General features: G+C 39.0%; 1 protein-coding gene across 5 annotated transcripts in view; it reads right to left on the reverse strand.

The window, feature by feature from the left end:
* Nucleotides 1–15,876, reverse strand: part of shroom2a (shroom family member 2a) — a 40,423-nt gene that overhangs the window by 11,161 nt on the left and 13,386 nt on the right. For 3 of the 5 annotated variants that reach the window (XM_044043939.1, XM_044043940.1, XM_044043938.1), the window contains exon 3: nt 13,121–13,269. In XM_044043939.1, coding sequence (XP_043899874.1) covers nt 13,121–13,269 — 149 coding nt within the window. Of the gene's footprint in view, nt 1–89; nt 490–3,376; nt 3,627–13,120; nt 13,270–15,876 lie in introns of those variants that run through there. The other 2 variants (XM_044043942.1, XM_044043941.1) reach the window with 2 other exon arrangements.

The following is a 15,876-nucleotide window of genomic DNA, read 5'->3' on the forward strand; positions in this document are numbered from 1 at the left end:
TGTTATTATTGTTATTATTGTTATTATGATGATGAGTGACAGGAGGAGAGAGGAGGAGGAGTTTCTACGATGAAGCCACACAACTGTACCTCATGGAACTTCGCAAAATCTTGGTGAGAAAGCTTCTTGCCACATGCACGTCATTCTCTGAGGGCATTTTCTGAGCTACTATATCCACCATTTTCATGTTCCTGGGCGCGCGCGCACACACACACACACACACACACACACACACACAGAGTCACAGAAGAAGACATGACGGTTAAAGACGTAACTCGTTCCACTCTACAGTCCCAGCACGCCTCGTCACGACACGGTTTACTTTGTTTTTCATGACTTCATAGCTCCTCCCCAACATGGGCGGAGTCATCACAGCATGGTGACGTGGTTTTTCACGCTTTTCAAGTGAATCATTAAAAAGATTTGTCCTTCAGTCCGTGAACGTGGTCATGATTCAGCAGTGCTGTCTCTCTGTGAAACATTGACATCTGAGACGTTTCCTTTGCTAAATGCTGCAGATTAACACATGTTTTCAGGATTTTTAAGTCTTTAACTTTGATCTACAGTTGGACTTTGTCGGCTTTGATTCTTGTGTCGCACGCGGCGCTCAGGAAGCAGGAAGCAGGAAGCAGGTTCTCTCACTGATGGAGAAGAATAATAAGTGTGCCGTGCTGGAACTGAGTCATGTTTTCCAAAACAAAGACATCAAACTGATAAAATAGCTTGTTGGTCCATTGGGGCATTGTACTGTTGTATTGTCAACATCATCAAAATCCCCTAAAATAGAACATTTCTTTGCCCACTCCTCGTGCAGATGTGGTGGTGATTTGCTTCTCGGTTTATCCCGGCTCAGCGTCAAAACGAATTGTCCAATTGACGCAATCACTGGGGAGTCAATCACATTGCTCAGAGGTATCCCAGCCTATGATCTGATGGGATTTAAACCGGCAACCCTACAGTTACAAGCCCCCATGAATTTTCACAGAACTAATGCCGCAAATGGTATCAAATATGGACATCTCTAACCGGGTGCATCATTAAACCTGCATTCATGACATTAAAGCACTTTCAGGATTATTCAAACAAAAATATCAAGACTTTCATTGAGAAAATCACAGAAAACTTTTGACTGAAAGAAGTGTCAGTGACGGCATTATTTATAATGTTTGAGAACAAAAATGTGTGAGTAAAGTATCCTGTGATTGAGTTACATCAACAATAATCACTCTAAACTTTTAATAATGTGATTTAAAGTGTGATGCCAATTATTACAATTTGGCAAAAACTGTCCTGATTAATCTGATTAATCTCCCTCCAGTGAACACCCGGTCAGATTAGCGCCTGTAACTCTGAGCTGATGACAGACGTGCAACTGGCTGCTGTATGAGAGCTCCCTCTAGTGGTTGCATGTGTTGTTGCAACATGTTTTCACACGTCATAGAGCAGCTGAGCTTGCAGCTCAGACTCCACGGACATCACTGACACATGGTCACAACCTCAGCAGCATCATCATCATCATCTCACACAGATTATCGTGATAAAACATTGAGTTTAGCCACTTAACAAAAACCCTCACGTCAGTTTAAGTCTACAATATCTTAAGAACATGTTCATGTCTTTATTTAACTGACTTTTCCAACAGGAAATTTAAGTTTGTAAATCACTCACTCTCCCACACCAAAGTCCACAGAGAAAATCAGTGATTTTAACATCACACACACACACAGGAGTTGTTGACCCACTACTGCCTCCATCACTAAATTCTAATCTCTGATTTTTTTGTCGTCTGAAATCCTTTGCTCAGATTGATCTCAGTGACACAAAGTGACCACACGAGGCAGCAGAGAAGCAGTAGCTCCTGTGTTTCTGTGAACTAAAATCACTGATTTTCTCTCTGGACTTTGGTGTGGGAGAGTGAGTGGTTTCCTGTTGGAGAACTCTGTCTGAAGGTGAAATTAGGATTTTAGTCTGGTTCTCCTCACAGAGGGCACTCACAACACAGGCAGTAACTCATAAAATTATACCTAAAACTATTTAAATATTTTCCTCAGAGGTATATCTTTTTAAATCAATAGTGGAATGAATCAGTCAGCATGTTTACCGTGTCCTGGGTGTTGGTACAGGTCACAGTAAAGTGAAGTGGCTCTGATCAGTGATCACTCTCCCTCCCCCAGCCCCCATTCCAACCAACTGATTCACTTTCTGAGCATTTCTGTGGCGGCCCAGCTGTAGCCCTGACGATAGGCCTAATAAAACCAGCCTCATTTGCATACCAATAGCACGCGCCATGTGTGGTTAGCCAGCAGTGCCCCAGAAACGCAGGGGAGGAGGAGGATGAGGAAGACTGAGCTCCACGTTGGCTTTTCTTTGTCCTCTAAATAAGCCTCAACTCTAATCCACAATTCATTTTGTGAAACTGTCCCATTTTTATTCAGCTTAATCTGTCTCAATCTGAAAATATCTGAGTGTAAACTGTAAATGTGAGAAGTTATTCTGTTTGTTTGACGCAGACGCAGCGCTGGCTCGATGTTAGGTCATCAGACCACTGAAGAGTTTGAGACAAGGTGACCGTGGGTGAACGACCTCCTGACCTCATGTCATTGTGGAGCAGGTCGAGTCAAGCTTTGTTAAAAAATACTAATGTTTCACAGTCTTCTCAAAGCTTTTTCTGCATTTGTTGACAAAAATCTTCTAAGATGTTTTAAATGAACGGTTCAGATATGTAAAGTTGAAGTTGAAATAAGAACAAAACAGGACACCACTCGCTCTCCCACACCAAAGTCCACAAAGAAAATCAGTGATTTTAGCTGCGGGGACACAGGAGCTGCTGGTCCTCTGCTGTCTCGTGTGGTCACTTTGTGTCACTGAATGAAGGATCTCAAATGCCGAATTGACAAAATAAGTCATTTGAATTTAGTGATGGAGGCAGCAGTGAAATCACTGATTTTCACCTTGGTGTGGGAGAGTGAGTGGTTTACAAACTTCAGTTTCCTGTTGGAAAAGTCTGTCTCACAGTGAGCTAAAGACGTGAACATGTTCTTAACATATCATAGTCTTAAAGTGACTGAAGTGCTCTGACTTTACTTCAGCAGCTTATATTTATGCGAACTCAAAACCCCTGAACTATCCCTTTATTATGTCTTTCCCCTCAAAGATTAACTTGCATTTGTTTCGGAAATGCATAATCCTGTTGATCGTGGCTTAACCTCAATGAAGCACGACCTTGTCGTGAATGATGAGACAGAACAATAACAGAGTATTCAGGTCAAATTAACTAAAATATCCAACATTCCTTTTAGTCACACGTGAACCAGATGAATCCCCCAAACTTTCAAAGGCTCAACAAGTGAAGTGAGCAAAGTTAACGTCAACTCACCGAACATCCGGGTGGAGAAGAAGCTCAAACACACAATCAAGAAATACAATCAAATCAAAGTGGAATGGTGAGGTGAGAGCCGGGGGAGGAGCTCCTCGAGCTGTTCAGACCAAAACATTCCACAAACACTTCAAACAACACGGTGCGCAAGAGAAAGACACGATCCGGAGGAGCATCACAGACGGACCCACAGACTCCACACACACATGCTGACTCACAACTCAACCACACACTCGCCATTAACTGAAACTAAGTTCCTCCACACAGAGGGGGAGACTTCCCTCAGGATTAAGGGGTTTTTACCCCAGAGAGGAGGAGGAGGAGGAGGAAGGCTATTGTCACAGCCAGTCGGCTTCAAGTATTCCGTAACCTCGCCTCGTCTCATTGGCTCATCAGGGTCTAATATGCTAATGAGGGGATGAAATGCCGGACACTTCTTTTCCTCTTTCCCCCGTTGTGAGGCAGACGTGCACTTCTACCATTACTATGACAACACGGTGATCACGTGATCTCCAGTGACTCAGTGAGTGAGTGAGTGAGTGAGTGAGTGTGTGAGGCTTCAGGCTTTTCTTTATCGTTATCACACATGGAAACACCGACCTAAGTGTCTGAAATGACAACTTCACCACATTTATTTGTTTTCTCATCATAATATACTTTTTCATCGTTATATATCAATATATATCACAATATAATAAAAATATATTTCTGTAAATAAATAATATGTGTATATATGTTGAGTTTATACCCTGATATAGGAGATATATGTGGATATAAAGCTGAACACAGGCTGTTTCTGTGGAAAAGTTTGAGTGACAACACTGTAAATACACTATAAATTAAACTGTACATACACTGTAAATTACACTATGCACTGTAAATGACACTGTAAATACACTGTAAATAACATTATAAATTACACCGTAGATACACTGTAAATAATATTATTAAATTACACCGCAGATACACTGTAAATTACACTATGCACTGTAAATGATACTGTAAATACACTGTAAATAACAAATTATACACTGTAAATAACATTATAAATTACACTGTAAATTACACTATGCACTGTAAATTACACTGTAAATAACATTATAAAATACACTGTAAATTACACGATAAATACACTGTAAATTACACTATAAATACACTGTAAAATACAATGTAAATTACATTATACATACACTGTAAATACAATATAAAGTGCACTGTAAATTACACTAGAAATACACTGCAAAATAAAATATAATCTACTGTTCATGATCTGAACTGTCCAGGGTGTACCCCGCCTATCGCCCGATGTAGCTGAGATTGGCACAGCACCCCCCGCGACCCTCTGGTGGAGGATAAAGCGGTTAGATGATGACTGACTGACTGATGACTGTTCATGATCTGTTTTACATGTCACTTAGTGAAGTGAGTCATTTGAGATGTTTGTGCTTCAATAAAAATGTGCTTTCATTTAAAATTCATATGAAGTCACATTGAGATCTCAATCTACATCCATCTGTAGCTAATCTTATAGAATCTTGACTCTATTTGACAATGTTTTTAGCATTTTAACACTTTTTGATTCATGTCTAACACTAAAACCACAGTGACAGTCTTTTTCTCACCACTTTATGAACAAACAAACTATTAAAAACACATCTATGCTGGTTATGATGATGCATTTACCACCGAGCCATGACCAGTCATTTCAAAAACATGTTACAACTATTTAACAAATATTCTGTTGACTCTCCCACACCAAAGTCCACAGAGAAAATCAGTGATTTTAGCTCACAGGGACACAGGAGCTGCTGGTCCTCTGCTGCCTCGTGTGGTCACTTTGTGTCACTGAGGTCAATCTGAACAAAGGATTTCAAACACTGGAGACAAAATAAGACATTAGAACTTAGTGATGGACTTTTTCTCTCTGGACTTTGGTGTGGGAGTGAGTGGTTCACAAACTTCACTTTCCTGTTGGAAAAGTCTATCTGACAGTGACATAAAGACGTGAACATGTTCTTAAGATATTGTAGACTTAAACGGATGTAGATTTTATTCACACATTCTTTTATGACGTGGTTAAAATCTGTTTTTCCTTGTGTCTCAGTTCGTCAGCAGAAGAACATATTCTTGTACATTTTTCACCATATTCTGAACATTTATGGACCAAACAACTAACAAATCTATGACAAAAAACAATCCAACTCTGTTGCTTTATTGTTAATGGACTTCATTTATGTCCATTAGGCTAAATAAATCCAGTCTGTGTACAGCAGAAGTTCTCAAACTTTTTCTGTTGGAGGGAGGAATTTCCCGGGGCCCTGCCTCTCACCAAATTGTAATAACGTGTCAAGTATAACATTTATTGAAAGAAACATCAATATCACAACAAACGTTTCACTTTTCTTTCAATAATTTGCTGTGCAAATAACTTTTTTTTTCTTCAGCAATACAAATCACCTCAGTATTGATTCCTGAGAAATAAATTTTCCAAAAAAATATGAAATGTGCAATTATAACTATAACAGTAAATACATTTGGAGCAGCAGACAGTATGAGCTCCTCTGTGATTGTGTGTGGTTTCTGTGTGAACCTTGCAGGAAGCTGGCTGTGCTTTGTTATTTGTTTTTTTTAAACCACATAAAGTTTCCTCTTGAAAAGCTGCGGTGGCTTACCAACGGAACTTGGGTGAACGATCTCAGAGTGTCTCTTTTATTGATTAGACCTTTCTTCATTTACTACCACGTTCACTGTCAATCCAACACTGAGCTATGAGCTATTCTCCAAACCTCCTCACCAGTGCAGCTTTGGCTGTGGTACGTCACTAAAAGGAGCCCGGGTCACAGCGAGACCAAAACTTCTGCCTGCTCAACTTTAGTTAGGAAACAGAGCTCGCGCCCCACAGTTTGAGAAAGGCTGGTGTACAGTATCAGTGAGAGAGGCTGGAAATAACCCCGCCTGCTCGAGGAGGACAGACAGATATTTGGTTTCCTGACAAAGAGCTTCTTCATCAGACTCTCAGACAATCAGAGCAGTCATGTTTCAGGTGAGAGAGGTGAACCGTGCGCGCAGAGTTATGACCAGCACATTCCTGAGCACAGTGACATTCCTGCTGTCAAATCACAGTGTCCGCACTGACCTCACAGCTCACACACACACAGACACACCTGGAAACCTCAACAACAGAGGAGGAGGAGGAGGAGGAGGAGGAGGGACGTCAGTCCCGCAGAGACCTGCTGAGACCTGCACCTCCAACACAGTCTGTGTGTTTGACAGCTCTGTCAAACATTACAGGTAACACTGAACACAAGTGGGACATGATAGCGAGATGGGACGTGATAATTAGAAGTAGAGTGATTAATCAAATATCCCTAACATTTGATTCTAATTCACTCTCTGATCACAGCTCTGTCTCAGCTGCCTGTATCTCAGCTGCCTGTAACATGCATTTTCATACATGATTAATCTGTCGGTTACATCCCTGATGAATTGTTGTTTAATTAATGACGATGTTCTGAAGCTGAAGCTGAAAAATCACACAAGCTGGTTTTAATTATTAAATAAAACAACCAAACTAATCAATTATCAAAACATTAGGCAATTATTTTAGTAACTGATTCATCATTGCAGCCCTAGATGTGGAGAGACGTGAAAGTGTCCTTCAACTGATCAGTAAATAATCAATAACGTGTTGATTTCCATCAATAAAAACAGATGTTGAAGCCTCAAAATATCTCAAATTCTCTAAGAAATAGTAGGAGAAAACTTAATTCTCCACCTAAAAACATTCCTCATCGTTTCATTAGCAGACGTTCGTCTCCAGTGGAAGCTTTTTATGTTCACATACATGGATATTGTGCAGGAAATAAACTAAAATGATTAAATAATTAAAACAGTAAACTAAGACAAATTACCAATGAGATCTCTAAACCATGGTTTCCTCCCGCTGAGACCCAAACAAGTTAAAGATATCTGCTTCTTAAGAGAAAAGAATTCAGTCCTCTCAGTTACACTCATACTACAGAGGATTATTTTAGAACTGTTTAACTCTGACACTGTAAATTATTAATCCAGTGTGTCAGTGACACAAAGTGATCACATCTCAGATCACATCTCTGAGCAGAAGAAAATAGAACATTTATTTCACTCACACACTTCAAATAGTCTCAACAGGCTTCACTCACGGATTTATGACAACACAAAAACCATTAAATTGTTTAATTTTAACTGTGATAGTTCTGCAGCAGCACCAGCAGGGGGAGACAAAAGCCACAACAACATGTAAGAATCAGGCTGTGAGTTCACACCGCAGACTTTAAATGTTCCTGACAGAGAATTAAACCTTCAACCTCAAACAAGAGAGAAGAACCTAGAGCTGCAACTAACCATTATTCTGTCAAATAATTGTTTGGTTCATAAACTGTTGAGAAATAGTGATCAGTGTTGACGTGGAAATGACGTCACTAGCTGAAAATGACAGAAAGTAGAAAATATTCACATTTAAGAAGCTGAAAACGACAGAAAGTAGAAAATATTCACATTTAAGAAGCTGAAAACGACAGAAAGTAGAAAATATTCACATTTAAGAAGCTGAAAAATGCCAGAAAGCAGAAAAAATTCAATTAAGAAGCTGAAAAATGACAGAAAGTAGAAAATATTCACATTTAAGAAGCTGAAAATCACAGAAAGTAGAAAATATTCACATTTAAGAAGCTGATTGCTGAAAAATGACAGAAAGTAGAAAATATTCACATTCACATTTAAGCTGAAAATAAGTTAAAAAATTAAAGAAGCTGACAGAAAGTGAAAATACATTAGCTGAAAAATGACAGAAAGTAGAAAATATTCGCATTAAAAAAGCTGAAGAATGACAAAAAGTAGAACATATTCACATTTAAGATGCTGAAAAACGACAGAAAGTGGAAAATATTCACATTTAAGAAGCTGAAGTAGAAAATATTCACATTAAAGAAGCTGAACAATGACAGAAAGTAGAAAATATTCACATTAAAGAAGCTGAAAATGACAGAAAGTAGAAAATATTCACATTTAAAAAGCTGAAAAATTACAGAAAGTAGAAAATATTCACATTTAAGATGCTGGACAATGACAGAAATTAGAAAATATTCACATTTAAAAAGCTGAAAAATGACAGAAAGTAGAAAATATTCACATTGAGAAGCTGAACAATGACAGAAAAATTAAAGTAGAAAATATTCACATTTAAGAAGCTGAAAAATGACAGAAAGTAGAAAATATTCACATTTAAGAAGCTGAAAAATGACAGAAAGTAGAAAATATTCACATTTAAGATGCTGAAAAATGACAGAAATTAGAAAATATTCACATTTAAAAAGCTGAAAAATGACAGAAAGTAGAAAATATTCACATTGAGAAGCTGAACAATGACAGAAAGTAAAAAATATTCACATTTAAATAGCTGAAAAATGACAGAAAGCAGAAAATATTCACATTTAAGAAGCTGAAAAATGACAAAGTAGAAAATATTCACATTAAAAGCTGAAAAATGAAGAAGTAGAAAATATTCACATTAAAGAAGCTGAAAAATGACAGAAAGTAGAAAATATTCACATTTAAAAGCTGAAAAATGACAGAAAGTAGAAATATACACATTAAAGAAGCTGAAAATGACAGAAATGCCATTATTCACAATTAAGAAGCCGAAAAATCTCTGCGACACATCTGAGGGTCCAGACCCACATATTGGATTTAATGGATTATGCAAACAATTGTTAGTTACAGCCAGAGAACGTTGTCAAAAATGTGTGCTGTAGTGTTGCGTGTGCTTCTTTGGATTTTTGTTAAAACAACATCAACGTTTTTTCCTCTCAGATGAAGACCATATAAGGTTTGGTAACAGCTGGAGTTTCAGCTTTCAACCTTCAATCTGCTGCATTCATTTTGTTTTTTGCCAAAATGACATTTTAAAAGGTTCCCAGTGAGCAAAGAATAAACAACAGTAAAAAGAAAACAACATGTTTTAGACTGTAATTAGTGCTGGTGGGTTTAAAACAAACTGCTATTATATATAACTTACAGGGAAAGTTCTATATTTGGTTGTTATGAGGTTCTGACATAATAGTCCATGCTGTGAGCGTCCCCTGCTGCTGGGAACCAGGCACAGACGCTCACTCTCAGGCCTTGTTCACACGGAAACGGAACTTTGTTCACTTTTAAAACGTTTTCATGCACAAAATAACCCGGCCAAAATACGTCTACATCCTGCAGTACGTATGCCAGGCCTGTAAGTGGTGCTGTAGCGCTGCAACATTACACCAAAAAATGGAGTAGAATACTTTGAGCGTATGCATGCATGCTTCTAAAGAAGCTTTACATTAAAATATATACGTAATCACACAAAAACAAAGTTTTAACTCGCAGGGACACAGAGCTGCTGGTCCTCTGCTGCCTTGTGTGGTCACTTTGTGGCACTGAGGTCAATCTGAACAAAGAATATCAAACACTGAAGTAACAAAATCAGACATTAGAACGTAGTGATGGAGGCAGCAGTGACTCAGACAGTCGTTCACTTTCAAGGCCACAATAATATGTTAGTAAAGTGCACACAGTGAGTGTGTGTGTGTGTCTGAGCATGCAGGAGAGCTGACGAGGGATCAGGAAGCTGTCAGAACCTGCTCCTGTCTAAAGGTGTGGTTTCTTTACAGACAGCAGGGGGGCGGAGCTTCATTTAGGCAAGTCATGTTTTTCATTTTGCGTGTGTGTGCATGCGTGCGCTTGCATGCAGTGACTAATGTCATTTCGGAGAGGGGCAGAGGAGAGGCTGGTCTCACACACACACACACACACACACACACACACACACACACACAGACACACAGACACACACAGAAAGGTGGGTGTGGTTTAGTGTGGGAAAGCGTGCTGTCGTCTCCCCACATGTCTCGACAGAACTAGTTAAAGTTATTCACTTCAGATTTACAGCATGAAAAGAGGAAAGGTTATTCACAGGATAGCTGAGGCTTTTTTCTCTTAAATGTCTGCTTGAATATAAAACAGAGATGTGAGCGCCCCCTGCTGCTGAGAAACCGCTGAGAAGTGAAAATGATCTCACTGTCAGACAGACTTTTCTCCAAACTCAATTTTGTAAACCACACCAAAGTCCATAGAGAAACTCTAGTGATTTTAGCTCACAGGGACACAGGAGTTGCTGGTCCTCTGCTGCCTCGTGTGATCACTTTGTGTCACTGACACAAATCTGAACAAAGGATTTCAAAAGCTGAACTCATGACACATGTGAACTTAGTGGATGAGGCAGCAGTGGGAGAGTGAGTGGTTTAAGTGGTTTAAAAAAAAACTTTAGTCAGTAATATGGAAATACTGAATTATAAATAGAAATGGAGTTGCTGACATGTTAGCAAGTTCTGGTTAATGTCACACGACTTGAATTCACTTAGCATTAGCATTTTCTGAAAGAAAATAAAGATATGAATATTTTCTACTATCTGTCATTTCAGTTTCTTAAATGTGAATATATTCTACTTTCTGTCATTTTTCAGCTTCTTAAATGTGAATATTTTCTACTTTCTGTCATTTTTCAGCTTCTTAAATGTGAATATTTTCTACTTTGTCATTTTTCAGCTTCTTAAATGTGAATATTTTTTAGTTTCTGTCATTTTAAGCTTCTTAAAGGTGAATATTTTCTACCTTCTCACATTTTTCAGCTTCTTAAATGTGAATATTTTCTACTTTGTCATTTTCAGCTTCTTAAATGTGAATATTTTCTACTTTCTGTCATTTTTCAGCTTCTTAAATGTGAATATTTTCTACTTTCTGTCATTTTTCAGCTTTTAAATGTGGATATTTTCTACTTTTTAACTAGCTTCTTAAGTGAATATTTTCTACTTTCTTTAATTTCTCAGCTTCTTAAGTGTGAATATTTTCTACTTCTATTTTTAAATGCTTCTTAAGTGTGAATATTTTCTAGTGAACTACTTTCTGTGAATATTTTCTACTTTCTGTCATTTTTCAGCTTCTTAAATGTGAATATTTTCTACTTTCTGTCATTTTCAGCTTCTTAAGTGTGAATATTTTCTACTTTCTGTCATTTTTCAGCTTCTTAAATGTGAATATTTTCTACTTTCTGTCACAAAACAAGAATTCATAAAAACTGAATCATTTTGGTTTGTAGACAAAAACAAGATGTTTGAGAACATCATTATTTCCAGGTTTGATCAGCACTTTTCTGCCATTTTATGGACCCAACATCTCAAAGATTAATCGAGAAAATAATTGATGGATTCAGTGACGTTTAACCTGTAAAACCAGCTCATCCTCGAGTACAAATGAAGGATAAATAAACACAAACTGCATCCCTGTTTTTACATCCAATAATAGATTTTGTGTCTATTGAAAACCAAACACAATGAGTGAGACACACGTCCATGTGGAAAGATAAATGGTGGGTGGACTCCCTTGTACGGGAGGATGACGTTATGATTATGATAGAAAACAGAAACAAGTGCGGTGTGCTGACAGACAATGAAAGTAGTGTTTGACACAGAAACGAGGCCACTGCTGAGAAAAGGCCTCCAGGACTGACTTCACTCATGATTCATCGCTTTAAACAAAACAACGCCATTATGAATGAAGCAATAAGACGACAGTCAATAAGTCACTGTGTGTGTGCGCTGTTTATCAACAGTGTGGTGTTCAGTGGACAAGTCGAAGCTCACACAATCAATAAACTAACAAAGCAAACAAGAAAAGTCCACTATTCCTAGCTACGTCACATCATTTGCATCCCAACTTCCTGGTGTGTGTCCTTTTCACACCTGTCTGTCTGCCTGTCTGCCTGTCAGTCTGTCTGCATGGGATTCAAACAGGAAAATGATGTCATCCACAACATCTCCTCATTCTTTAACAGTTTTTTGAGGTGTGCCTGTATGAGGAACTGACACATAATCAGCACTGACTCTGCTGCTGAGAACCAGCCTGAGACTAATTATTTTAGTAACTTAACAAAAGATTCACCTGATAAAATCTACACCTGTCTAAGTCTTCCATATCTAGGTCACAAGTTCACGTCTTTATCTCACTGTCAGACAGACTTTTCCAACAGGAAACTGAAGTTTGTAAACCACTCACTCTCCCACACCAAAGTCCAGAGAGAAATAAAATCTACGATGTCTTCAGAGTATGTTCATGTCTTTAACTGATAGACTGTTCCAACAGGAAACTGAAGACGCAGGAGCTGAACTTAGTGATGGAGGCAGCAGTGGATCAACAACTCCTGTGTGCCGTGATGTTAAAATCACTGATTTTCTCTGTGGACTTTGGTGTGGGAGAGTGAGTGGTTTACAAACTTCACTGTTTTTAGTAAAGTGGTTGTCCCTGCAGTCAGCCTTGTCGTTTCACGACTGGTTCATTCAACAGCACATGACTGATTTTATGTCAGAACCTCTTTCTACCAGTGTTTTTAAAAAAAGAAAGGAAAACCTGAACTATCCCTTTAACGCGGCCACTGACTTCAACCCAGTAAAACAGGATTGTCCAGCTGCCGAGAACCTGAGCACTGACAGTGAAGAAATCCCACTGAGCTTCAACAGACGAAGCAGACAAACAGCAGTGAGGACCAGGATCCTCACCATGGCTCAGAGGAAACGTTACCATGGTGACCCGTTAGAGGGAGGGCGGAGTGGGGTTACCATTGTGACAGCAGCAGATGTAAGAGGAGAGGAGAGGGCCCACTGAGGATTGGTTACCTACCTTTTCACCACCACACTGAGGGTCTTGTGGGAGCCCTTCACCAGGCAGATGGCCTCCTGTCTGTAGCCGCTCAGTGGAATCTCGTTGATGTTGACGAGCTCGTCTCCCACCTGGAGACACACGGCGGCTGCTTTGCTGCCCTCCTCCACCTGCAGCACAAACACAGCACACCAGTCAACAGTGGAGGCTTAAAGACAGACAGACAGACAGGCAGGCAGGCAGGCAGGCAGGCAGGGGGACCATATTTAGAGCAGGGCTGAAAAATTCATGGAAATGTTATTAAGATCGCAAGCACTTAGATTTCTGCTTTCTCGGACTCGTCTCAGACTCGTTCCTTCAAAGACTCGATCTTGACCACAGTGGGAGGAGAAGGACTCGTAACTTCAGACCGAGTCCTCGAGACCAATGCATTTTTTTATGTTCATGTTATGTCCTAACTATGATTAAAAAAGTCAGGGTGGGCTTAACATGTTGATGACAGAGCAGCACTGTTGAAGCAGTTTATAAAATAGGCAGAAGATGATGCATGTGGTAGAGATTTTTTTAATGATAGTAAAAGCATAGTCCATATTAAGACGTTAAGACTGCTCCTCTAAACAATTCCCAATCTAGCTTTCTCTGTAGGCCTAACTGTTGATTATTAACTGGGGTGATACTAAATCATGAATATGAAAACTGACATGTTTTTTTGGTCTTGGTCTCGACTCGGTCTCGACTCCTAAAGGACTCGGTCTCGACTCGGACTTGCTTCCTCAAAGACTCGGTCTTGACTCGGACTCTACTGTATTTGAAAACCAACGGAATCGGTCTCGACCCTTCAAAGATTAATTAAGAGGTTTATAATTGATTTCTGCTATTCCTGACAGATTTTTATGGATATGAATTCCAAGACATTTTATAGATTTTTCATCCCAGTTAAGCTGATATTCTGACAGAGATCAGTAGGAGAGTTGCAGTCAAAACTTAGAATCTGTGTTTGAACATGTCATTTATAACCTGAGAAGGAGCCATGTCATTAGTGCTGGCAAGGAACGTGTTGGAGTACTTAGATATCAATAGGCAAAACTTTGGTGTGAGAAAAGTGCCACCACATCAGCCCCTAACTGAAACAGCCCTCACTTTAAAGTCTTGTTAACATTTTGTTAGTGGTTGTTAGAGAGTGAATGGAACTGTTTCCACCAGACTTACAGCAGGAAAGAGCACGATCAAAGTGACTGCCAGTGACACCATGTAAAAACAAACCCTATTGTGCTCCAGAAGCCTGGAAAAACATGTGAGCATATATATATATATATATATATATATATATATATATATATATACATATATATACACATACATATATATACACATACATATATATACATATACATATATATATGTGCGTGTGTGTGTGTGTGTGTCGGCAAAAAGTGCATTTATTCATTTTATATTTAAATTCCGTGTTGAAATTGTAAGTATAGGTGTTCTAAATATCAGTTATCCAGCTTATTAATTAGTAATAATCGGCTCACAATATCAGCTCTGAAAAAAAATATCGGTCGACCCCAAGAGTGAAGAAAAACTCATTTTAGCCACTTAACAAAAGACTTGCCTCACAAAATCTGCGTCCAACAGGAAAGTGAAGTTTGTAAACCACTCACTCTCCCGCACCAAAGTCCAGTCTACTGCTGCCTCGTGTGGTGACTTTGTGTCACTGAGGTCAATCTGAATAAAGACATCAAAATCAGACATCTGAACTTGGTGATGGAGGCAGTAGTGGATAAACAACTCCTGTGTGTATGATGTTAAAATCAATGGTTTTCTCTGTGGACTTTGGTGTGGCAGAGTGAGTGGTTTACAAATGTCAGATTAGCAAAATGAAGTCATGAATATAATCTTAAGAGATTGTAGAGAAGCTTTTTAATGTTAAGGGATGAGTGTTTTTTAAAGGCCATTTTCAGCATTTACAGCAGGTTTTTACAATCATCTCAAACTCTGTCCTCACTCCGACTCAGATTAAGAGCAAGAACTCGCTCAACACTTGGCACATTAACGCGGCAGCGAGGAGCCGATTATCAGCTGGACCTGCGAGAGCGGCTGCACGATGACTCCACCACAGAGGTATGTGTACATTTACACACCATTACGTCTTATAAGGCCTTTTCTCCACGCGTGCTTCAGAAGGTGAAGCAGGGTCGAGGCGGTGGAGCTTTTCTTATTTTACGACTGCTGGCCTGGTTCCTGGCGTGGTCCTGATATGGAAGTGTGTTTTTGTGGAGACGGTGAATCACTGTACAACCCATTTAATCTGGACATAAAAGCACACGAGACGAGACACGCCCAGGAAGACGACAGGAAACAGCACCAGTGTCCACACTTTGACGCTTAGTTCAGCTTTTTTGGAACACTGTTGTATAAAGCTGAATGATCACGATATTAAGGCTGCGACAATTATTCCATCATTAATCGACGACTAAATGAATCGTCAACTATTTAGATCACCTGATTAATCTGTGATTAATCTCTTATTTTCCAGCTTCGTTTCCTTTTATTTTGATTTACAAGATGAACGCTTTAAGGTTTTAGAGAAACACTGATCAACATTTTCCAACATTTCACGCAGTGTTTATTTCGTTAATGAAAACGAAAATGAGACGTTAAGTCAATAAGAATAAAGCTGATGTGACTATTGACAAACTCCACCAAACGCATAAAAACTAGATGTTAGGGCTGGGCGATATAACGATATTTTAATATATATATAGATATGTTTC

Source organism: Solea senegalensis, linkage group LG14 (assembly GCF_019176455.1).
Source record: "Solea senegalensis isolate Sse05_10M linkage group LG14, IFAPA_SoseM_1, whole genome shotgun sequence".
In the NCBI taxonomy this organism is placed as follows: domain Eukaryota; kingdom Metazoa; phylum Chordata; class Actinopteri; order Pleuronectiformes; family Soleidae; genus Solea; species Solea senegalensis.